The 25,653-nt window shown below is 47.7% G+C and overlaps 2 protein-coding genes across 2 annotated transcripts; both read right to left on the bottom strand.

The window, feature by feature from the left end:
• On the bottom strand, positions 1-8,734 carry LOC144146674 (uncharacterized). The gene is made up of 4 exons (XM_077678603.1): positions 8,680-8,734; positions 3,784-4,190; positions 1,305-1,371; positions 1-188 (listed from the first exon to the last, which is right to left on the bottom strand). Exons 1-4 carry the CDS (start codon positions 8,732-8,734, stop codon positions 1-3), a joined length of 717 nt encoding a protein of 238 aa, XP_077534729.1.
• Positions 2,615-3,561, bottom strand: LOC144144851 (uncharacterized). The gene has a single exon (XM_077676345.1). It carries the CDS (start codon positions 3,559-3,561, stop codon positions 2,827-2,829), a length of 735 nt encoding a protein of 244 aa, XP_077532471.1. The 3' UTR covers positions 2,615-2,826.
• Positions 8,735-25,653: the final 16,919 nt, after the last annotated feature.

Here is a 25,653-nt window from a genome sequence, read left to right on the forward strand (position 1 = left end):
TTACAAAAAGTGATTGCTGACTGCGGATTTTAAGTGCGCAGCGTCACTGATGGAGACGATGGAGGCTGGAAGGTGATTCCACTGCAAGCTGGTCATTGGAACAAACGAGTTCAGGTAGATGTTTGTTCGGGAGTATGGCACACCAACTTTTAACGGATGATCAATGCGTGATGACACGTATGGGGGAACTGAAAAAAGGGACTGCTTTAAGGTCTGATTGGTGTAAAATATTTTATGGAAAACACATAGGTGGGATATCACACGACGGGTTGCAATATCAGGCAGTTGTACTATTTGTTTCATGTTAGTGACACTGGATGACCGGGAATAATCAGAAAGAATGAAACGAGTGGCCCGATTTTGGATAGCTTCCAGTGTGGAGACAAGACTGGCAGAATGTGGATCCCATACAGAAGAGGCGTATTCAATCTTCGGCCGTACAAGAGTTTTGTAAAGCTGCAGTTTTAATGAAGTGGGAGCTCGAGAGAAATTTCGTCGGAGGAAGCCGAGCATGCGGTTCGCATTATTGCTAATATATTCAATGTGCGGCTGCCACGAAAGGTTATCTGAAATCTGAACGCCAAGGTATTTGTAGGTGGTAACCGATGAAAGAGGGGAGCCGTTAAGGAAATATGTGTTTACAGGGGTGTGCTTGATTGTTCGTGTTAACCTCATATATTTGCACTTGTCGACGTTTAGTTTCATTAGCCAGGTGTTGCACCAGGCTGAAATTGTGCTAAGGTCGGTTTGAAGTTTTGAGGGGTCAGAAGGTTCAGATATATTTCTATATATAACACAATCGTCAGCGAAAAGACGTATTGATGAGGTTATGGCATCAGGGAGATCATTATTATAAATTAGGAAGAGAAGAGGCCCCAATACTGATCCCTGAGGGACACCAGATGTAACGGGACAGTGAGGAGATTCGTTATCATTGATAGTTACATATTGAAAGCGATTCTGCAAAAAACATTCAATCCACCTTAAAATGTTAGGGTCAATGCTCAGTTTGCTAAGTTTATAAAGTAGTAGTGGATGGGACACGCAGTCAAATGCCTTCGCGAAATCAATGAAAATGCAATCGACTACTGACGTAAGATCCAACAAAGAACAGAGATCATTAGTAAAGGTGATCAGTTGAGTTTCACAAGAATGATTTTTGCGAAAACCGTGTTGGTAAACTGTAAAAAATGAATTAGATTCTAGAAAACTCATCAAGTTAGTGTAGATGATGTGTTCGAGTAGTTTGCATGGGATCGATGTAAGAGAAATGGGTCCATAGTTAAAAGGGGAGAACACTTCACCGGACTTGTGTACTGGAATCACCTTTCTACCCTTCCAGACGTCGGGTAGTAAGGAACACTGTGAAGACTGTGAAAAAATATAAGAAAGGATCAATGAGGAGTTCACATTGCTACTTTTCAAAAACTTATAATTAATCCCATCTATTCCAGAAGATGAAGAAATTTTAGCCCCCTGTATCAGCTTGAAAATTCCAGCACAGTCAATAAAAATTGGTTCCATTGGCTGAAGATATAAGCTTTCTTTAACAGGAAACGAAGTAGGCATTGTTTTAGTAAAAGATAAAGAAAATGTATTGTTGAGCAACACGCAGCACTGCTCTCGTGGAACAAGTGCCCCATCAGGTGTTTTTAATTTTACATCTTTAGATCTGCTCATATTAACAGCGCTCCAGAACTTGCGGGGATCAGTTGATAAGAGGGATGGGAGCGTTCGCTGATAAAACTCGGTTTTTGCACGAGAAAGGGCTTTTTTATATTCTGATGCGACGCGCGCATAAGCCGACCACCTGTCAGCAGAACGTGATAGCCTACAGCGGCGAAAAATACGCTTTTTTTTGTTAAGGAGCCGTTTTAGTGAGACGTTGTACCACGGTTGGCGTTTAGGACAGGATATTCGTCTGAGCGGTATGTACTTATCAGTCAGCCATTGAACCTTGTTTCGAAATAAAGACCAATTAACATTGAGCGGACGCTCCCAAAATTCAAGAAGGAAATAATCTATAAAAGCTTCCAGTTCCCTATTTATGGCTTGGAAATCAGCTTTAACGTAGTCTCTAATTTGTTTAAACTGTTTGGCGGGGCGCGAAGAGGCTGACGGTATAGTGAAATGGGCAACCAAGTGGTCGCTCAAAGCAGGCAAAAGCGTTAAAGATGAAAGAGATTCGGGAACCGTGGTCAGTAAAAGATCAAGGGTGCTGGAAGACGACTGGGTAATGCGAGTAGGTCCTTTAACAAGTTGACTTAAGTTAAATATAGAGCAAACGTCAATAAAACTTGAGCATTCTCTAGAAGCACTGGTTGTTACAGGAAAAGGCTCGTTCCACGAAATTGCCGGAAAGTTAAAATCACCTAAAACAAACAAGGGGGCTTTAGGAAATTTGACAACCACTTGGTTTAGGCAATCATGGAATTCATCACAAAAAGTAGGCGAACTGTTCGGCGGACGGTAGCAGGCACATAACAAGAAATCTGCGTGATTTATCTGGATACAAATACAAAGAAATTCTAGATGCGATACAATGCGGACGTCATAAGAAGCAATGTCGTCGGATACCGCAATAAGAATGCCACCTCCTTTCCGCCCAATTCTGTCGTGCCTGTATATGGTGTAATCTATTTTGCAATTCAGCAGTTCCTTATTGTCCACACCTTCATGCAGCCAGGTTTCGGTGAGTACAACAACATCGGCTGAGCACGCGTCAATCACGGACGATAACTCATCACGTTTATTCATCAAACTTCTAATGTTGGTGAATAGAAAAGAATGGTCGCGTTTGGGTTTCGCCTGCACGGCTGAGGATTGCTAGGTAGCGGTTGGGTGCGGTAACGGAGAGTTGGCTGGACTAATGCCTGCTGTATCATCAGTGGAAAGAGGGGCACTGTACGTCCCAATTTCGTAGACGCTATCAGTTACACTGCAATAAGTATAACACTGTTTGCCGACGTACAGCTTGTTATAACGCAAGCTGTACTGTTTCCCTGTAGCCTTGCCGAAATCATGAAGCTTTTTGCGCGAGTAGCGAGTGGCTTTACAAAAGTCTTCCTGAATTGTGATACAGGTGCCCTTAAGTTTAGCCCTTTGAGATAAAATTCGGTCTTTAGTTTTGGCAGACGCAAACTTGACAATTATAGGTCGGCACTTCTTCTCGACAAAGGAGCCTAATCTGTGTGCCCGAGAAATGCCATCAGCGGGCACTTGTTCAGAAAAGGTGGTGGTCAAAAGCTCCCGTACTTTCTCTTCAGCTGACGCCCATGTATCTGAATGACTATCGTCAATGCCGTGAAAAATCAAATTGTCCCGCCGAGCCCTGTCTTCTAAATCATCGAGCCGAGACAGCACAGCCGAATTTTCGCAGTTGACAATTTCAGCTACTGTGCGGCGAGTGTCAGCGTCGTCAGTAAGGCGTTCCAGGGTGGATACCTTGTTCTCAACCGTTGCTAATCTCTCGGTAACATCAGTTACTCTATCTTCGAGCAATTTCTGGCTGGCTCTTACTTCATTTAGCGACGACATTACTTCGGCGTGGCGTGATTCCATTGTACCTGCGAGGGATTTTATAGCTTCCAGCACTTCGCTATTGGTAATCTCGGTTGCTGGTTGAGGAGGCCCAGGGTTTAGCTCGATATCACCAGACAAAATAAGCAATTGCATAGCATGAACACAGTCAGTGCAAACCATCAAAAGTACATGGGGGCATGGTACAAGCAGCAGACAACGGTTGCTCGTTTTTTTACAATGCAAGGAAGGTGAGCAACTAACCTGTATGAAAAACAGGAAGGGCTTAAGCAACGCCATCTTCACTGCTGCTGTCACATGCCCACTGATGGCAGCGTGTTCACGCTGGCTCTTTATGCTGTCCGAATCCCCTGGTGGCTGTGATGCGGTGGTTCCTCCGGTGTAGATGCGCAGTGGAGCCGTGTCCACGCATGGCCGCGCATAGTCCACGTGTTGAAGATAGCAGCTGGTCACCGGGGTTGCCCAAGAACGCACGAAGTAGCCAGGCTGCGGCGTTGATTCCGGGGTCAGCCGTAGAACGGTTATCGGCCACGGAGACGAGACAGCCAGTATCTGTATGAAAAGCAGGAAGGGCTTAAGCAACGCCATCTTCACTGCTGCTGTCACATAGAGCCACCACCGTACACTTTCGAGTATATCTTTGTCCCAGACTTCATGAATGCGGAATCCTTACCGCAGCTTCCTAAAATCCCGCTATCACCAATCGTCAAGTCAGAACGGGACGCTGCGCCCAGGTTCGAGTCTGGTTCGTTCTGTGTTCCTGATGTTAGGAAATCTGAACCGCTATTGGTGACCATTTCGGGTCAATGTAACGAAACAACGAAGCCTTGCCAAGAAACATCAATAACGTATATTGAGCTAACACCTCGCCCAAAAGCAAGTTCGACAGAATCGGAATCCGCCAAGAGGAAAACCCCAAGCAGGGACAAGACAAATCTGAATATACTGGCTGACTCGCTGCTTAAGAACTGCAGGTACCATGAGCCACTGAGACCTTCCGGACATCAGATTCACGAGAATAGGTACATAACCGGAGGACAGGAAACGCGAGCCTGGAGAACAGTTTGGTTGTCGCCCGCTTCACCTTGGCGGCGCTTGGCTGTCGTGAAAGCTGCGAAACGCCGGATGCACCGCTGGAAGCAAAAGAGGTGACAGCAATTCAGGGTAGCTTTCGAAGGATTGACCTTATGGAAAGAAAGACACCACACTATGATTGCGGATTAATTCGTCAACCCCACAAGGATTTTCTCGCGGGTGGGAGAGGGAATAGGAGGAGCTGTTTCGACCTGATGAATTTCAGCGTCCTGAGGAGCAACGGAGCCAAAGCCACCCGTTCGTACGCACCGACAAAAGACGCATTCGTTGTTCAGAGCTGCTGAGTCGTCACAAAGAAACCACCGTCGCACACAGCGAGGGTCAGGACGAGCTGCGAGATACGCCGAAGGTTGAGAAGCCTGTGAATACTTCGCCACCGTTCAGCCACGTTCGCCCTATTAGGTTGCACAGCCGTCGCGCCGCAGCGCAAACCTTGCAGTTTCGTGAAGCGCCAAAGAACTAAAGCTGGTTTTACTTGAAGACGACGTGTACCGGATCCGCACGTGTAACTTGTGCCGCAGCGCAGAGGTGTACCAGACGCGTCAAAGCGGCGCCTCCATGGCTACTGCTACGAGAAGCCCATTTGCCGCTCAAGATTTTCGATGGACTGCGGGACAATCTGCGCGAGAACCGTTCCGAGGCGAAAGCACTCAAGCAGCGCTTCGAGAAACTGCATCGACAAACGTGTACGAGACACAGAGCCAGCTGGTGAAGCTATTGAACAGCTAGAAAGTTCGGTCTGTGGAACAGCGTTTGTGTGAGGACAGATACGCACGTTGCGGGCGCGGGAGGATGTTGAATCTCCCGAAGGGTATGCGCCACTCAATCACCATCATCATGCAGATTTCCCGTGTTAGTAAAGTTGTCATCCCCGCTAAGGGCAGCCATGGCTCAGGTCTGCCTTGCGTCGTTCTTCCGTTAACAACCACCGTATGGTAAGATCTCGAATTAGGCTAGAGTTGAGGAGGGACCGCAACAAGCTAGTACGAAAGAAGCCGATAAATGAGCAAACAGTAAGACGTAAAGTAGAAGAATTCAGGATCACGCTGCAGAACCGATATTCCGCCCTTAACGAGGAAGCCGAGCTTACGACACAGGAAGCCAGCGACAACCTTACACGCATTCTCACGGAGTGTGCAGTAGAAGTCGGAGGCACTATGGCTAGACAGGATACTGGTAAACTTTCACAGGAGACGAAAGATCTAATCAGGAAACGGCAAACCATGAGAATCTCCACCGCAGCTGACAAAATAGAACTAGCAGAGCTCTCGAAGTTAATCAATAAGCACAAGACAGCTGACATACGGAAGTATAATATGGAGAGGATTGAATACGCTGTAAAGAACGGAGGTAGCCTGAAAGCAGTAATGAGACGTCTTGGCGTGGGGAAAAATCAGATGTATGCACTTAAGGATAAGCAAGGCAATGTCATCACAAATAGGGATAAAATAGTCACAGTGGCCGAGGAGTTCTATAGGGATCTGTACAGTAGCCGGGACATACAGGATAATGCCGAACGAGACAGTAGTTCAGAGGAGATAGACATCCCACCAGTAACGACCGAAGAAGTAAGGAAGGCTTTGAAAGAAATGAAAGGGGGCAAAGCACCTGGTGAGGATCAGATAACAGCAGACCTCTTGAAGGATGGCTGAGAAATTGTACTTGAAAAACTGGCAAACCTGTATACGCAATGCCTAATGACCGCAATGGTACCGGAATCTTGGAAGAACGCGAACATCATCCTAATCCATAAGAAAGGCGAAATGAAGGACTTGAAAAACTACAGGCCGATCAGCTTACTGTCAGTCGTCTACAAGGTATTTACCAAGGTAATCACTAACCGAATCTCTGCAACCTTAGATTTCAGTCAACCTAAAGAACAAGCAGGGTTCCGTAAAGGTTATTCAACAATGGACCATATTCACACGATCAATCAGGTGATAGAGAAGTGCGCTGAGTATACTCAACCCCTATATATAGCCTTCATAGATTATGAGAAAGCATTTGACTCGGTCGAAACCCTAGCAGTCATTCAGGCATAACGAAACCAGGGGGTAGATGAGCATTATGTAAGAATACCAGAGGATATTTATAATAGGTCTACAGCTACCATCATCCTCCATAAGGAGAGCAGTAAAATACCTATAAGGAAGGGTGTCAGACAAGGAGACTCAATCTCTCCAATGTTATTCACAGCATGCTTACAAGAAGTATTCAGAACGTTGGATTGGGAACAGGTGGGAGTAAGGGTTAATGGAGAATACCTCAGTAACCTCAGATTTGCTGATGACGTTGCCTTGCTAAGTAACTCGGGGGACGAATTGCAAAGCATGCTTTCTACACTGGGCGAACAGAGCAGAACCGTGGGCCTGAAAATTAATATGCAGAAAACTAAAGTAATGATCAATAACCTCGGGACAGCACAGCAGTTTGAGATAGGGGGCGAGGCAGTGGAAGTGGTAAGCGAATATATATACTTAGGCCAAGTTGTGACCCCAGATCCCAACCATGAGGCAGAGATAATTAGAAGGATCAGAATGGGGTGGGGTGCATACGGCAGACATTTTCAGATAATGAATAGCAGCCTACCATTGTCGTTGAAGAAGAAAGTGTATGACAGCTGCATGTTACCGGTAGTCACCTACGGGGCAGAAACTTGGAGGCTCACTAAGAGGGTTCAACTTAAATTGAGAACGACTCAGCGGGCAATGGAGCGGAAAATGATAGGTGTAACATTAAGGGACAAGAAGAGAGCGGAGTGGGTCAGGGAGCAAACTGGTGTTAACGACATATTAGTAGAAATTAAGAAGAAGAAATGGATTTGGGCAGGGCATGTAATGCGAAGGCAAGATAACCGCTGGTCATTAAGGGTAACAGAGTGGATCCCTAGAGAAGGCAAGTGCTGCAGGGGGCGGCAAAAAGTTAGATGGACAGATGAGATCAAGAAGTTTGCGGGGATAAATTGGTCACAGTTGGCACAGGACCGAGGTAATTGGAGAATAATGGGAGAGGCCTTTGCCCTGCAGTGGGCGTAGACAGGCTGGTGATGATGATGATGATATATACGATAGAGAAGTCAAACTGAAAAACATAACATTTATTCTAACGTTTCTACCGGGGGCCGGACTTTTTCCGTGTCATCTTTGAAAAAGACCAGCCCCCGGTCGAAACGTTAGAATAAATGTTGTTATGTTTTTCAGTTTGACTTCTCTATTGTACAGCTAACCTCATAGCCAGGAACCTTTTCTCTTAACTATATATATATATTTATATGATAGTTGTCTATTTACGCTATTTACAATCTGCCATGGTAGAGTCCGCTCTGTTTGCAAGCCCGGTTTTCCCTCTTCGTTTTCGATGCCGGGCTATGGCGCCATGGGGCATTGTCTACCAGTCCCGTGACACTACTCCCCGGGCAAAGACGACCGCCCCAGTCGTGGCCGCAGTGCTATGCGTCGAAGGCCGTGTCGTTGATTTTCGTCGCTGTGAAAGTATGAGATCGGCAGCTCGGCCTTGTCATAGCAGCGCTCGAGTGAAAACAGCAGTGCCTCACGCGGCTGCTGATGGATGGGTTGAACGCCATTGCAGAATACGGGTGCTGTACGGTTGGAGGTGCCTGTGCGACGTTTAGCTTGGTAATTGAGGCCTCTCGATTGGGCAGCTCTAAGGAGCTCCTGGTCCAGAAGCTGTTAACCTAGTGCCTCCATTTCTTCGCGGCAAAGCTTATTCCTTCGTGCAGAATCCGTCGGAAGAAATAAGCAGCGAGCGCGATGATGTCGATACGCCGTAGGAAAGTTTTGATGTCGACAGCGGCCGTGAGGATGAGATGCGATGAGTATAAACAGTGAAGTTCGTGCCGCCACTGATGACGATGATGTTCTTGATAATACCTGGCCCCATAACAGCGATGTTTTGAAGGCAGAAACGAACCATCTGAAGAACTCAAACCACGTGAAACGAGAGGGCTGGGGACTCGGCAGCTTCTGTTTGTCTGGTCTCGGCTGATAACGTCAGGTCTTGATCGGCTGTTCATGCGCTGGGGACACGGGGCGGGGGACGTGGTCGAGTACTGGTCGCTGTGGGTGGGGCTGCCCGACATGGCTAACAATCCAGGCCGAGACGATGTGATGCAGAGGCCAGGATGAGGACGACCCCGCACCTATACCAAAATGTTACGTGGCGGCAGGACACGTACAATGAACGGTAATGGTCTATTTACACTATTTACAAACCACCATGACAGAGTTCGCGCTTTCTGCACACCCGGTTTTTCCTCTTTGTTTTCGACGCCGGGCTATGGCGCCTTGGGGCATTGTCCACCCATATATATATATATATATATATATATATATATATATATATATATATATATATATATATATATATATATATATATCTATAGATATATATATATATATATATATATATATATATATATATATATATATATATATATATATATATATCAAAAGTTGCAGTCCATATTGCCAGTGCTGTTTGGCGTTTTAACAGTGTTTTATAGTGCCGAATGAGGTATGATTGCCTTTTTTTTATGCAGGAATACATAATTGAAAATTAAAGTCGAGAAAAAATGCGCCGTTTTTTTCCGGAACCGGGAATCGAACCCACAACCTCCGCATAACGCGTACGGTGCTCTACCATTGAGCTAGTTCCGCGTCGACTCCTCTCTCGACTATACAGCGAGGTTTTGTATTTACGACTGCTCAGAGCCCGGTCAACTAGCGCCGCCCCTCGACCACCGCGGGAAGACGTAGAACGTCTTTTTCCCAGCGGCCGCACGTAAGACGTGGTCGGAAGTCGGGGATAGCCAAAGGCATTTCAGACTGCTGAAGCCAGAACCCTCGTAATGCATTTTGTAGAACACAGACGTAGGGGACGAGGGATTCCGTAAGGACACATATCAAAGTTGCAGTCCATATTGCCAGTGCTGTTTGGCGTTTTAACAGTGTTTTATAGTGCCGAATGAGGTATGATTGCCTTTTTTTATGCAGGAATACATAATTGAAAATTCAAGTCGAGAAAAAATGCGCCGTTTTTTTCCGGAACCGGGAATCGAACCCACAACCTCCGCATAACGCGTACGGTGCTCTACCATTGAGCTAGTTCCGCGTCGACTCCTCTCTCGACTATACAGCGAGGTTTTGTATTTACGACTGCTCAGAGCCCGGTCAACTAGCGCCGCCCCTCGACCACCGCGGGAAGACGTAGAACGTCTTTTTCCCAGCGGCCGCACGTAAGACGTGGTCGGAAGTCGGGGATAGCCAAAGGCATTTCAGACTGCTGAAGCCAGAACCCTCGTAATGCATTTTGTAGAACACAGACGTAGGGGACGAGGGATTCCGTAAGGACACATATCAAAGTTGCAGTCCATATTGCCAGTGCTGTTTGGCGTTTTAACAGTGTTTTATAGTGCCGAATGAGGTATGATTGCCTTTTTTTTATGCAGGAATACATAATTGAAAATTCAAGTCGAGAAAAAATGCGCCGTTTTTTTCCGGAAGCGGGAATCGAACCCACGACCTCCGCATAACGCGTGCGGTGCTCTACCATTGAGCTAGTTCCGCGGCGACTCCTCTCTCGACTATACAGCGAGGTTTTGTATTTACGACTGCTCAGAGCCCGGTCAACTAGCGCCGCCCCTCGACCACCGCGGGAAGACGTAGAACGTCTTTTTCCCAGCGGCCGCACGTAAAACGTGGTCGGAAGTCGGGGATAGCCAAAGGCATTTCAGACTGCTGAAGCCAGAACCCTCGTAATGCATTTCGTAGAACACAGACGTAGGGGACGAGGGATTCCGTAAGGACACATATCAAAGTTGCAGTCCATATTGCCAGTGCTGTTTGGCGTTTTAACAGTGTTTTATAGTGCCGAACGAGGTATGATTGCCTTTTTTTTATGCAGGAATACATAATTGAAAATTCAAGTCGAGAAAAAATGCGCCGTTTTTTTCCGGAAGCGGGAATCGAACCCACAACCTCCGCATAACGCGTGCGGTGCTCTACCATTGTGCTAGTTCCGCGGCGACTCCTCTCTCGACTATACAGCGAGGTTTTGTATTTACGACTGCTCAGAGCCCGGTCAACTAGTGCCGCCCCTCGACCACCGCGGGAAGACGTAGAACGTCTTTTTCCCAGCGGCCGCACGTAAGACGTGGTCGGAAGTCGGGGATAGCCAAAGGCATTTCAGACTGCTGAAGCCAGAACCCTCGTAATGCATTTTGTAGAACACAGCCGTGGGGGACGAGGGATTCCGTAAGGACACATATCAAAGTTGCAGTCCATATTGCCAGTGCTGTTTGGCGTTTTAACAGTGTTTTATAGTCCCCGACTTCCGACCACGTCTTACGTGCGGCCGCGGGGAAAAAGACGTTCTACGTCTTCCCGCGGTGGTCGAGGGGCGGCGCTAGTTGACCGGGCTCTGAGCAGTCGTAAATACAAAACCTCGCTGTATAGTCGAGAGAGGAGTCGCCGCGGAACTAGCTCAATGGTAGAGCACCGCACGCGTTATGCGGAGGTTGTGGGTTCGATTCCCGCTTCCGAAAAAAAACGGCGCATTTTTTTTCGACTTGAATTTTCAATTATGTATTCCTGCATAAAAAAAAGGCAATCATACCTCATTCGGCACTATAAAACACTGTTAAAACGCCAAACAGCACTGGCAATATGGACTGCAACTTTGATATGTGTCCTTATGGAATCCCTCGTCCCCTACGTCTGTGTTCTACAAAATGCATTACGAGGGTTCTGGCTTCAGCAGTATGAAATGCCTTTGGCTATCCCCGACTTCTGACCACGTCTTACCTGCGGCCGCTGGGAAAAAGACGTTCTACGTCTTCCCGCGGTGGTCGAGGGGTGGCGCTTGTTGACCGGGCTCTGAGCAGTCGTAAATACAAAACCTCGCTGTATAGTCGAGAGAGGAGTCGCCGCGGAACTAGCTCAATGGTAGAGCACCGCACGCGTTAAGCGGAGGTTGTGGGTTCGATTCCCGCTTCCGGAAAAAAATGGCGCATTTTTTCTCGACTTGAATTTTCAATTATGTATTCCTGCATAAAAAAAAGGCAATCATACCTCATTCGGCACTATAAAACACTGTTAAAACGCCAAACAGCACTGGCATTATGGACTGCAACTTTAATATGTGTCCTTACGGAATCCCTCGTCCCCTACGTCTGTGTTCTACAAAATGCATTACGAGGGTTCTGGCTTCAGCAGCCTGAAATGCGTTTGGCTATCCCCGACTTCCGACCACGTCTTACTTGCGGCCGCTGGGAAAAAGACGTTCTACGTCTTCCCGCGGTGGTCGAGGGGCGGCGCTAGTTGACCGGGCTCTGAGCAGTCGTAAATACAAAACCTCGCTGTATAGTCGAGAGAGGAGTCGCCGCGGAACTAGCTCAATGGTAGAGCACCGCACGCGTTATGCGGAGGTTGTGGGTTCGATTCCCGCTTCCGGAAAAAAACGGCGCATTTTTTCTCGACTTGAATTTTCAATTATGTATTCCTGCATAAAAAAAAGGCAATCATACCTCATTTGGCACTATAAAACACAGTTAAAACGCCAAACAACACTGGCAATATGGACTGCAACTTTGATATGTGTCCTTACGGAATCCCTCGTCCCCTACGTCTGTGTTCTATATATATATATATATATATATATATATATATATATATATATATATATATATACAGAAAGAAAGGCCGGCAGTCTACAACACCAAAGAAGGCATAGGGGAATGGTTAGACAATTTTTTTTTTCACCGTTACTGACGTTACATTATTTTTATTTTATTATTAACCTAACGAACCCCTCATTTCCAAACCCTATTAACTTGCGAAAGCTTAGCGAGGGCCTCGGTTCTGGCAGCCTTGATGCCAAGGTAGCATAAGAGGGTTTCCCGCCAGTTACCTGCTTATGACAGGCTGCAGTAGTCTGAGTGTAGTCTGAGTGGCGCTGGCTACCACCCTCAAGCGTCAGGTACAGTTGTAGTAAATATAAATACCCCAGAAAGCGAAGGAGAACACAGTCGCCCAGATAGCCGAATTGGTAAGGCATTCGAGATCTTATCGAAAGGCGTGGGTTCGGTCCCCACTCTGGGTGCGTGTTTTTCTTTCTTTCTCACGTAGTTAATAATAAAATAAAAATAATGTAACGTCAGTAACGGTGAAAAAAAAATTGTCTAACCATTCCCCTATGCCTTCTTTGGTGTTGTAGACTGCCGGGATTTCTTTCTGTATTTTCCTAACGAGCCCCTCATTTCCAAACCCTATTAACTTGCGAAAGCTTAGCGAGGGCCTTGGTTCTGGCAGCCTTGATGCCAAGGTAGCATAAGAGAGTTTCCCGCCAGTTACCTGCTTATGACAGGTTGTAGACGTTCGCGTCACGCCCCGGGGGTTAGAAAGAAGGTCCCCTTCTCCCCGTGTAGTCTGAGTGGCGCTGGCTACCACCCTCAAGCGTCAGGTACAGTTGTAGTAAATATAAATACCCCAGAAAGCGAAGGAGAACACAGTCGCCCAGATAGCCGAATTGGTAAGGCATTCGAGATCTAATCGAAAGGCGTGGGTTCAGCCCCCCTCTGGGCGCGTGTTTTTCTTTCTTTCTCATGTAGTTAATAATAAAATAAAAATAATGTAACGTCAGTAACGGTGAAAAAAAAATTGCCTAACCATTCCCCTATGCCTTCTTTGGTGTTGTAGACTGCCGGCATTTTTTTCTGTATTTTCCTAACGAGCCCCTCATTTCCAAACCCTATATATAAATAAATATATATATATATATATATATATATATATATATATATATATATATATATATATATATATATATATATATATTGTAATGAGAACTTGGTGCAACCACCGGCCAACCCGCCCGTATGTATGGCTGGTGCATGAATCATCGCCAGCAGCGGCTGCGAGACAGAAGAAGCAGAAGGCTGGTCTGTCCTACATAGCCTGGTCTACTCGTTTCGGTGACTCATCTTTGCTACCAATAAATCCCATTTCAATTTGTGGAGTGTGCGGGTCCATCGTAAAACCTGGAGCTTCGAAACCGGCGGCTGCCCACCTCAATGTCTCACGAACCTGTACATCAGCCTACTCCGGCGGGCCAGGTGAAACCAATTGTCTGCCCTGGAACCATACGCCCGCGGGACCCCGCTCTGTTCAGCGGGATAGATGATCGTGTCGTGGAAGACTGGTTTTCCACCTTTGAGCTGATCAGCGCTCACAAGTGGGACGACGACATGAAATTAAAAAAAAACGTGGGCTTCTCTTTTACGCATCTCACCCAACTTTGGTTCAATAACCATCGTCGAGAGATGACTACCTGCGCCGAGTTCAAGGAAATGTTTATGAAAGCTTTCTGGGGACCCGCAGTGCGCAAGCTTCAAGCAGAACAGCGTTTACGGGTACGGGCTTAGAAAACTGGCTTAGAAGACTTCACGAGCCACATTGAAGATGTAGTAGACCTTTGCAAGTGCGTGAACTCCAGCATGTTGGAAACTGAGAAGGTAAAACGTATCCTTAAAGGTATCGACGACGACGCATTTCAGACGCTGCTTTTCCAAGGATCCGCGGACCGTTAGCGAGGTTATCAGTCTCTGCCAAAGTTATGACAAGCTGCGCAAGCAGAGGGCCTTGACTCGGCGTCCAGTCGCCCAAAATGAGCCGCTTGCGAGTTTAGCTTTGACCTCGACGATCCATCTGTGTTGGTCCGCATAAAAGAGATTGTCCGCGAAGAGATTGCTTGACAACTTTGCCATGCGGCTTCAAATACTACTCCGGAGCCGGGCCCTGTGCCTCAGTCTACTCTTCGGCATGTAGTTCAAGAACAGGTGGCGGAAGTGCTGCCTTCTTTTAGCCGGCAGACTCCCGTGGCTGCTCCGATCACTCTTGCCGACGTGGCGGGACGGCTTGCGCAGACGAAAACGCCGTTCCGACTCCAGGCTCCGCCAAGACCTCTTCCTCAGGCGCGGGTTCCGACTCAATCGACGAATCCCTGGCGTACTCCGGACAACCGGCCGATTTGCTTTTCGTGTCACTACCGAGGACATGTCGCAGGTTACTGTCGTCGCCGCGTACTGCCTGCCAACGGTCCTCCAGCGGAATACCGCTATCCATATTACGGACCGACATACGGTTCTGCCCCCCCCCCCCCGACGCTGCCCCAAACCGCTTCGGACTCGTCGTACGCACCCCCGGCTTCCGACCGCCAGTCTTTCACCGACCACCGTTCTCAGTCCCCACGCCGGCGCTCGCTTTCGCCGATGCGTCGTCGTTCAACTCCTGCCACAGAGGAAAACTGACAGCCGCTGTTCCAGAGGCAAGAAATGCGTTGCCGACAGAATGTCCAAGCTCTCTACTGTCTCTTGCAGATGTTATTGACGTGTCATTCGAAGGTGTCGCGACTGCCGCGCTGGTCGATACCGGAGCAGCAGTTTCCGAGATTCGAGCCGATGTCTGCTGCAAAGTTCGTAAAGTTATGACGCCTCTCTCTGGACTATCCTTACGAACCGCCGACTCCCATCCCGTTTATGCGCTGGCTGCGTGTACGGCTCGTGTTTCCGTCCAGGGTGTAGTGTACATCATTGAATTCATCGTGCTTCCCAACTGCTCTCATGACGTCATTCTGCGATGTGACTTTTTGTCTCGGCACAACGCTCTTATTGACTGTGTGCCTGCCGAAGTTGAATTGTCTGTTCTACCAGACGAGAGTACTGACGATAATTCTGCGTTATCCGCAGCTAAACTAGTCGCAGCCGCAGACACCACCATTCCTTCGCAGTCCGCCGTTGTAGGGCCGCTCTGTTGTAGTTCTTTTCGGGATGCAACTGCCATTTTCACGCCATCCAAGGTCTTCCTCCGCCGCAGGTGCGTACCGCTGCCTTTCGCTGTGCTGAAAATTCATTCTGGCGAAATTGGCATGACTTTTACCGACCCGTCCGCAAGCCCGTGCTTCTTGCTACGGGGAGACTGCCTTGGCATTGTCGAGCTCGTGGATTCCTGTCGGGTCGTTGACGTCCCGGACAATACGCCTGATCATGACATTGCCGCTCTTACCCCTTCGACGACGACACAAATTTCCAACGACGGGTTTCATGCTTCAATCGACGACGCTTTCGAGACCGCGCAGAAATGTCAACTTCTGAAACTCCTGTGCCGTTTCTGTTCGTCGTTCCACTGCGCACAACCCTCGCTTCGCCGTACCTCCATCGTCACCCATTCCATCGACAGTGGATCGCATCCGCCGCTGCGGCAGTGACCGTATCGAGTGTCTCCTAGCGAGCGTCAAGTGATCGATGAGCAAGCACGTGACATGCTCCAACGGGACATCATTCGCTCATCGAACAGCCTATGGGCCTCCCCCGTTGTTCTCGTAAAGAAGATCGATGGCTCGATTAGATTATGTGTGGACTATCGGCGCCTAAATAGCATTACGCGAAGGACGTCAATTTTCTGCTACGCATTGATGATGCCCTAGATTGCTTACAAGGAGCTGAAATCTTTTCGTCCCTGGACTTATCCTCTGGATGCTGGCAGGTGCCTGTAGCGGATGCTGATCGCTTTAAAACGGCCTTTGTCACCCCGGCTGGCGTCTTTGAATTCAATATCATGCCGTTCGGGCTCTGTAATGCCCCTGCCACCTTCGAGCGAATGATGGACGGTGTGCTACGACGTTTGAAGTGGAAGACGTGCCTGTGCTATCTAGACGATAACGTTGTGTTTTCCCCTGACTTTGGAACGCACCTTGCACGTTTCCAGCAAGTACTGACCTGTATCACCAACGCCCAGCTACAACTCAACCTTAAAAAGTGCCACTTTGCAGCGCGTCAGCTCACCATTTTGGGTCAAGTCGTGTCTAAGCATGGAATACTCCCGTACAACAGCAAGTTGCGTGCTGTGCCCGGATTCCCGAAGCCGACAACTATGAAGGCTTTACGGAGTTTCATCGGCCTCTGCTCTTACTTCCGCCGCTTTGTAGGGAACTTCGCGTCTATCATATCCCCGCTTACACGGCTTATCGCTGACGGCGCCGGTGATCTATCGGCCTGGTCACCAGCGGGCGATGACGCATTTACGACCGTGCGGCGCCTCCTCACTTCACCGCTTATCCTTCGGCACTTCGACCCGGGCGCTCCCACGGAGATCCACACTGACGCTAGTGGAGTTGGCCTCGGAGAAGTGATGGCACAACGGAAACCTGGGTTTAGCGAGTACGTTGTCGCATATCCGAGTCGCACTTTGACAAAGGCGGAATGTAACTACTCCGTGACGGAAAAGGAGTGTCTGGAGTGACGTTTCGACCCTATTTGTACGGCCGATCTTTCGGCGTCGTCACGGACCACCATGCGTTCTGCTGGCTGTCCTCTTTGAAAGATCCATGCGGGCGCCTGCGGCGATGGGCTCTGCGACTTCAAGAGTTTGACATACGCGTCATTTATCGGTTGGGCCGTAAACATCAAGACGCTGACGCTCTGTCCCGATCGCCGCTTCCTCCTGAGGGTGCCTGTGTTTTGACTGAGGACAGCATTCTTTCTGCTCTCTGCTTGGAAGATTTATGCACTGAGCAACGCAAGGATCCATGGATCTCTTTCAGTATTTCTGTCCTCTATGGACCGTTCCCTCACCAAGTATCCCGTGCCCTTCGCAGACAAGCTCCACACTTCGCACTTAACTGCCTCGATGAAGGACGTAAATGGCTTCTTATTATCCCGCACCATCGTCGTGCCGACATTTGTGCTTGCCTTCACGCCCACCGAACCTGCGGTCACGCGGGTGTCTTCAAGACGTAACATCGGGTCTGTTTGCGCTATTACTGGCGTGGCATGTACAACTTCGTTAGGAAGTACGTCCCGTCATGTGCCACGTGCCAGCGCCGCAAGTCTCCTCCCGCTACTTCAGTCGGCCACTTACAACCGTTACCGTGTCCACGAAACCCTTCGACCGTGTTGGCATTGACCTCTATGGACCTCTGCCCTGTACGTCCGCTGGCAGCAGGTGGATTATTCTCGGTATCGACCACCTGACGCGCTATGCCGAGACTGCTGCATTGCCAACAGCTGCAGCAGGAGACGTCGCTTCTTTTATTCTCAGTCACTTCATTTTGCGACATGGAGCGCCTCGCGAGCTCCTTAGTGATCGCGGACGCGTGTTCTTGTCCCAAGTTGTTGAAGCACTGCTCAAGGCATGCGGCGTCGTGCATCGCACAACTACTGCCTACCAACCACAAACAAACGGCTTGACAGAACGCTTCAATCGCACACTAGGGGACATGCTCGCCAAGTACGTCGCCGACGATCACCAGAACCGGGACCTCGTACAACCCTATGTCACCTACGCATATAATACCGCCACCCAAGCTACAACGGGGTTTTCTCCCTATTTTCGGCTCTACGGACGTGAGCCACCGTGCACTCTCGACACCATCCTACTCTACCGACTGGATCCTTCAGAGTGTACGCCCCTTTGTGATGCCACGAAACGCACGGAAGACTGCTGACAACTGGCGCAACGTTTCACTGCCGAAGAACAGTGGAGACAAAAATCTCGTCATGATGATGTTGCTGCATACCCCACCTATTTACCTGGCTCCCTGGTGTGTCTTTGGATGCCATGTACCACACCGGGACTATCCAGCAAGCTTATGTCAAAATATCACGGACCTTACCGCGTCATTGAGCGGGTTTCCCCAGTAAATTATCTTGTAGAGCCTATGGCCCCTTCTGCGGACCTCCGAAGGCGTGGTCGTGAAACCGTACACGTGCAGCATTTGAAGCCTTACCACGAACCGATCGTTTCTTCGGCGCCATAACGTAACAGCCAGGATGGCCCTCTCTTCTCCGGGGGGGGGGGGGGGGGGTAGTTGTAATGAGAAATTGGTGCAACCACTGGCCAACCCGCCCGTATGGCTGGTTCACGAATCAGGCTGGTCTGGCTCACGAATCATCGCCAGCAGCGGCCGTGAGACAGAAGGAGCAGAAGACCGGTCTGTCCGCCTAGTCTACTCGTTGACTGATCTTCGCTACTAATAAACCCTCTTTCAAGATATATATATATATATATATATATATATATATATATATATATATATATATATATATATATATATATATATATATATATATATATATATATATATATATATATATATATATATATTTATATATATAATATATATATATATATATATTTATATATATAATATATATAGCGATTCAGAATGGGGAATGAGGGGCTCATTGAATTAAGACAGCCTTTGAAAGCAAAGGGGAGAATGTGGTAGGTCATTGAAACACATGAGGTTTGAAAGACAGAAAGTGGAGAAATAATACCCGCGGGTGGGATCCGAACCACTCGACTTCACCCTTAATAAAGCTTTGCTCCTCCGCCTCCTTCGAATGAAGGCCCCCAAGTCCCGGTGACCTTGGCAATTGCAGGCGGTATTCAGCCACTCCTTGGTGGAATGCGTTTTGAGTGCTGCGGTGGTAGTGCATTCCCACAATATATGTTCTTGATTAAGTACGGCGCTGCAGTGACTGCACTCGGTTGGGTGGGCCGGTGGTCCCATTACTTAGAAGGTATAACCATGCCGGTGTTTGTAGTGTGTTTGTGCTTGTCTGAGTAGTGTTTTTTCCTGTCTGTCCATCAAAAGATGTGGGGAGGGGTGGATTCACTATCCTGTCGTGAAGGTACTGTCTCAACTTGATATTACGCGGGGGGTGAGATTTCAGGGTACATACAGGGTCAGCGAGAGCTCGGACCAGTGCTGCACGGGCGAGTTGATTGGCTCGTTTGTTCTGTGCCAATTCATGTGCCCAGGTACCCAGTGTTTTCTGGCCAGTCCTTTTACTCTGGCTAAAAGTTGCAGTGCAGATGGGAGGGTGATTCGGCTTGCAAGCAGATGACATGGCTTCTTGGAGTCCGTGTAGATATTTGTAAGCATAATTGGGGTCGTCGTTTGGCCTATTGCGAGTGCTATGGCTGGAATTTCAGCTTCTTCTGGAGCGGTACAGGTCGTGTGTATTGAGCATTTGTCCTCTTTGACGTTCTTATACGCTATTGCACACATAGGTCCTTCCTTGGCTGCATCCGTGAATATGTGTTTGCCGTGGGGATCTCTCCCAACCTTCTTTGAATAAACTGCCGCTCTGATTTTTCATCGAGATGGATTCCTTTCTTTGTCCATGTGCCGTGGGATGGGTCTGACCTGTATGTGCTTGAGGATGTCTTGCTTGATGGGGGTTGTAGCGACCTGGGTGGGGCTTGGTTGGTATCCGAGTTCGGTGAGTATAGCTTGTCCCGAGTAAGTGCTGTTTAGCCGTATTTGTTGGTTGTGACGGTGTGTGGTTATTACTTTTTCGGTGGTATGGAGAGTCCCTGTGTTGAGAAGCTTCGTCGTGTTAGCACTGAAGGGAATTCCTATGGCAAGTTTGGTTGCTTTCCTGATTAGTGTATCCAGCCAATTTTGTAATTTTTTGGTGAGGTTTATGTAAGGGGCTTATAATCAGATGCGGGTGGTCATGAGGGCGTCCCTGAGGTGGATTAAGTCTCCTTCCTTGAGCCCTTTATTTCTGTTTGACACTCTTCTCGTCATGTACAATGTCTGCTCATACTGCTGTATGATTTGGCTCACAGCTCTGTGCCTTAGGTGTGTGCCTATCGTGGCTTAGGTGTGTGGCGGAGGGCTTCCATCGAGGATTATGCACTACTAAGAGTTCCGTTTTCTCTGCGGAGCATTCTAATCCTATGTTGCGGGCTGCTCTTCCTACTGCATTCAGTGCCTATTGAAGGGTGTCTTGGATGTGACCTGGATTTCCCTTATTGATCCAAAGTGTTATATCACCTGCTTAAAGGGAGACGTTTATGTCCCGAATCTTGCATAATTCTCTGTGGACCTTCAGCATGGCAAGATTAAATAGTGTTGGTGAAAGTAGAGACCCTTGAGGTAGGCCTTCTTGTGGGTGGGAGAAGGGCGCAGTGCCAATGCCGGTGCCGATGGAGAGGTGCCTGTCTTGTAGGAAGTTTATTACATAGTTATACATTCTTGCATCCACAATTAGTGTTTCCCAGTTCTTCGAGTGTAGCGTCGAGGTCAATGTGGTCAAACCCCTTCTTCAGGTAAATGTCTCGGATTGGTTTCAGTTGCGCTAGACTCGGTTTTTTGTGCATGGCGCGCGAGAAGTTAAACGCGGTAATTTTGAATTGAGTTCAGCAACCTTCACCATGTTGAATGTCGGACGAGCGAGACGGGCGGGGAAGAGCGTGCCAAGTGGGGGGGAAATACATATGCTGAAGAAGACTGTCTTATTCCGATGACAATTGCCGTGAAGTGAGCACATATGCGGCCAAATGCAGGCTCCTCGGCCGAGACTCTGGCGTCATCGAGTCCTTCGAAGTAGCCTACAAACTTACCATCCTTCTGTGCCACGTGGCGCATCTAGGCTACCGGACCCGTGGCTGTCAGTATACATGTAACGTATCAGAATAGGATAGCAGTAGCCTTTTGGTTCAACATCAACGCATAGGATGAATGGGGAAACTGTATCTCCGTTGATTCATGTGGAAGCTAAATGTGTAATCAGCTAAATAACGTGGATAAAAATTACTACCAACACTAAGAACTGCTTCTCTCTGGGATTGCGACAGCCTTTCGATTTTGCTTTAGCAATGCGAACGCCCATTTCAAAGGGAAGGTCTGACGGGAATATTTCACCTTCTCTGGCGAGAATGCCTCCGTCAGCAGAAGCATAAATGTCTGAAGTGTAATTTTGACATCGTAGCTGTGGCGGTGGTGTCGACTATGTGAGGTTTTGCCTAAAGCCAGCGCGCGCCTCCTTGGTTGCCGCGCCGCATTCCCGTTTTCTTGCAAGTTCTTCTCCCGTTATTCTCTTGAAACACAGGTCTCAAAGCTGCCGCAGAAGTAGACCTTCAGAATCCTCCGTAGTAGTGACGGCAAACGTAAACACAAACACTGCCTAGTGGTGCGACTGTCCTCTCGATGCCATCTTTATGTTCTGCTTGCAATTGTGTCTTTTTCTAGTCTCTGTTACCACGATGGAACGCTCGACCAATCACAACTGTTAGCACTACCTGTAAGCTATTTGCGCCAACTTTCTATGGTACTTTTACGTGATGCGGCTTAAGTGTACCCTCAACACTTCTTTCAAATTTTTTCTTAATCTGAAATGCCTGCAAAAAGGAGGTCAAGCAATCCATCCAGTACATAGATTAGGGGTCGCAAAGTACCTCAGCCAAAATGTACTGCTCGGTGCCCATAAGACAACTTACAAACTTGCTCAAAAAGATTTTTCTCTTTCCCGGCCTTGGCCTTCTTCGACGTCTAGAATTACGTCATTACGGTGGTGTAGGGGCTATCGGCCGGCTTCCCTTTAGCCTGCAGCAAGGAACGCATAGGTAGCCACTTTTAAAGGAAAGCCACCAAAGTAACACAGAAACGCATGGCGTATCTGTTGAGACGAGCAGATCACGCAGTGATGCTGTGTGCTGGCGAAAACTATAAAATTTGGAGTGCTGCAGGCTTGAAATGGACAGTGAAAGCGTTTGTCGGATGTGTTGCTGAGTGTCTTTAACTCCCAGACGCTGCACTTCGGCTATCAAACGCTCTGTAGTGGACGGATACGGATTATTTTACGACGAGAGAATCTCTAACGTGCGATCAAATCTCGACACCCTTGCGTTCTCGCTTTTCGCGTTCATCTGAAAAGCAGCCACTGCGGCCGGGATCAAACCCAGGGCCTTTGTCTCAGCAGCACAACCCCTTAGCCACCGAGGCACCACGGCGGGTTGTTTGCTATGTTTATGATTAGCATGGTGAGACTGCTCTCGTAAAACGAAACTGGTGACTGTTTTATTTCAAAAGTATAAGTTATGTATGTCAGAAACGTGGGGTTCATGGTACAAAAAAACGGCCGTCAGAAAATAAGCAGAATGGAAGGTTCACGGCAAACAAGAAAGCTGATTTTTCAGACGGTATTGACTGTTCAATAGGTGCCTGGGGGGACACCAGATCTTAGAGTAAATTTAAGATAAAGAAAATGGCTCCTTCAGTTGAAAATACAACAGGGAAAAATTTGCGGTTGGTTTGATTCAAGCGTTGCATCTTTGGTATCCTAAACCACCACAGAACCCCTGGACAATCACCGCTCAGTTATTTTAGCTGACTAAAAGCTAACCTGTTCCAACGGCTCCGGCCTTCAACATAGGAACGTGGTTAGAAGTATGAGCATGGTAACTGCAGAAATAGCATTCAGGTGATTAGCTTGCACGCTCCCGCCAATAATGTATATGTGTTGCTATCAAGGACGAATTTCCAAGCTTTCAGTCATAGTAACGGTAAGAAGAAGCAAACGTCAAGAGTTCAGTTGAATAAACTTTTATTAAGTTCGGGACAGGGATTAAAGGAAGAACCTTGGGTGGAGTCCTTTTCCAGGGCCCCAAAAGGCTTTGCCTTGGCCGAGGAGGTTTAAATCAACTTGCACTGGTCTTCCATGCTCCACTGGACAAGCGTGCATCTCATATTTCAGAAAATTCAGGTGTTGTGTTTTTCTCGGTTTGCAAAATAACCGGGCAGTTTTATGCGGTCTGGAAAAGAATCAATTTTAGTTTAATTTAAAACACCACTCAAATAATCTGTCTGGGAACATAAGCGCCAGCCTGGATTTGCGTCGAAAAACAAGGGGACCATGATGAGAACGAGAGGAAACATGCGTACAAACGGACACGTGCCACTGTATACGTACGGCGCCATCGCAGTGCATACAAGAAACACCCTACATCCCACGCGACACTTGGGCTACACATTTCATTGCTGGTTAGCATATGCCGATAAACTTCCCGTCAACATCAACACAGGCTATGAAATAAGGCGGCACACCTAATGCCGGCCATGTTTTCCACAATTCGACAATAATGCTTTCCGATTCACCACAATAAATGAGGCGTATAGGCAGTTTAGTAATTTTGCTGCAACTAACGTTTGTTCTTATAAGCCATTGTGATGTTGAAATGGAAGAACCTGAGATAAGCAATGAACTGTGTATGGCAATTAAGTCTATCAGACAGACAGACAGACAGACAGACAGACAGACAGACAGACAGACAGACAGACAGACAGACAGACAATGAACTTTATTGAAGGTCCTGAGGAGCACCGCCGCCTTTGAGGGCAAGAAATATTTATTCGCAGAAATAAGTAGTAGTGATGGCTGAACAGAAAGGCGTTTTTAAAACAAAACTGCAATATGGTGAATTCACCCTTAAGGTTTTTGTGATTTCTCTAAGGTACTTTCCGAAATATTCCGATAAACGCTCCACTTGCCAAGCGAAAAACATCCTTATCGTACGCAGGTTCTATCCTAAAATATATCTCAGTTGTTTTTTCCCAAGTCACACGATGTTGCTTTGACCTTTCCGTGCAGGATTAGGTGAGACTATAGTTGACTAGCAGTCATTAAACCTGCAAATTCTCATGACAATTCTGTCACCGCACGACATGAGAAGTCAGGTTGTTGTTGGTGTCATCGACATTATGGTTGAACTGACAGGTGCGGCCTGCGATGTCCGTGGGATGACATGACCTGTCCTTCAAGAACTCCGCTGCAGTTAATTAGCCAACAGGATACTCTGCAGCTCTGAAACTTGACTGGAATGCCATCATGGCACATACAAAAAAGTAGACATGTTTAACTAGCGATGCCTACACTTGCCTCGTTCTCAGGCACCGGAAATATTGGTGTAGAAATGTGGCAAATTTTAAAAAATGAACCAGATCTCGAAATATACTGCGCAAAGTTTGACAAAAATAAACAAATGAAAAGTTTTTCTCTAACCCCGTTAAAAATGTCATCCGCGGATATTACATTAACCATCATCACCCTCATCACGAGGGCCTCTCCCATCGACTTCCAACCGTTCCTGTCCGCGCGCCTAGAGTCCATTCTTTGCCTCCGAACTTGGTGTTTTCGTCCCTACATCGACTGATTAAGTTTGCCTTTCTTGTAGACCAATCCCGTGGTATCCATTCTCATGCCCTGGTAGTCTACGGGTAGTCATTGAGGGAAAATGACGTTAATCATTCTACACTATACCCTTGAATACCTCGGTAAAAACGTAAGCAACTTTCAACAAACCAGAAAATGCGCTCGTATGGGGGCATAAACATATCGGCGGCTGGAACGTGTTTCCGTGAGTAAATGCGGAACCACATTCAAAGCATGAAATGTCAGTACAACATATTAGTGAACGAAAACTGCTTTTTGGGTGAAAGCGTGACACTAGCTTTTAGTAAGCAGCTATATTGTAATACTTCAGCTTGCAATGGTAGGTCTGCAGCAGTGTATCAGCAGATCTAGTTAAAGGGACCATGCAACACTTCTTTCAACTTTTTTGAAATATTAAATGCTTGCAGAACGTAGTCACCCAACGCACCCAGTACTTTGATTAGGACGTCGCAAAGTACCTCAGACAAAAATTACTGCCCTATGCCCATCAGATAACTTGTAGACCCGCTCAAACTTTTTTTATCTCTTTCCCGGTCTTGACGTTCTTCGACGGCTCGAATTACGACACACCCGCCGCGGTGGCTCAGTGGCTAAGGCGTTGCGCTGCTGAGCACAAGGTCGCGGGTTCGATTCCCGGCCGCGGCGGCCGCTTTTCTGATGGAGGCGAAAAGCAAAAACGCCCGTGTGTACGAGATTTCGCCGCACGTTAAAGATCCCCAGGTGGTCAAAATTAATCCGGAGCCCTCCACTACGGCGCGCCTCATCGCCTGCGTTGCGTCGGCGCGTTAAACCCTACAATCAATCAAATCAATCGAATTACGACACAAAGGCGATGTAGAGGCTCTTGGCCGGTTTTTCTTCAGTTGCAGCAATGAAGGATTTTCGATAGCAACTTAAAAGAAGACACAAAAACGAAGCCGAAATGGAAGACGTATCTGGTGCGACGAGCAAATGATGCAGTACCGCTCCGTGCTGGCGAT

The sequence above is a fragment of the Haemaphysalis longicornis genome, unplaced genomic scaffold (assembly GCF_048455015.1).
Source record: "Haemaphysalis longicornis isolate Haplotype H1 unplaced genomic scaffold, Haemaphysalis longicornis Haplotype H1 scaffold_7, whole genome shotgun sequence".
Taxonomy (NCBI): domain Eukaryota; kingdom Metazoa; phylum Arthropoda; class Arachnida; order Ixodida; family Ixodidae; genus Haemaphysalis; species Haemaphysalis longicornis.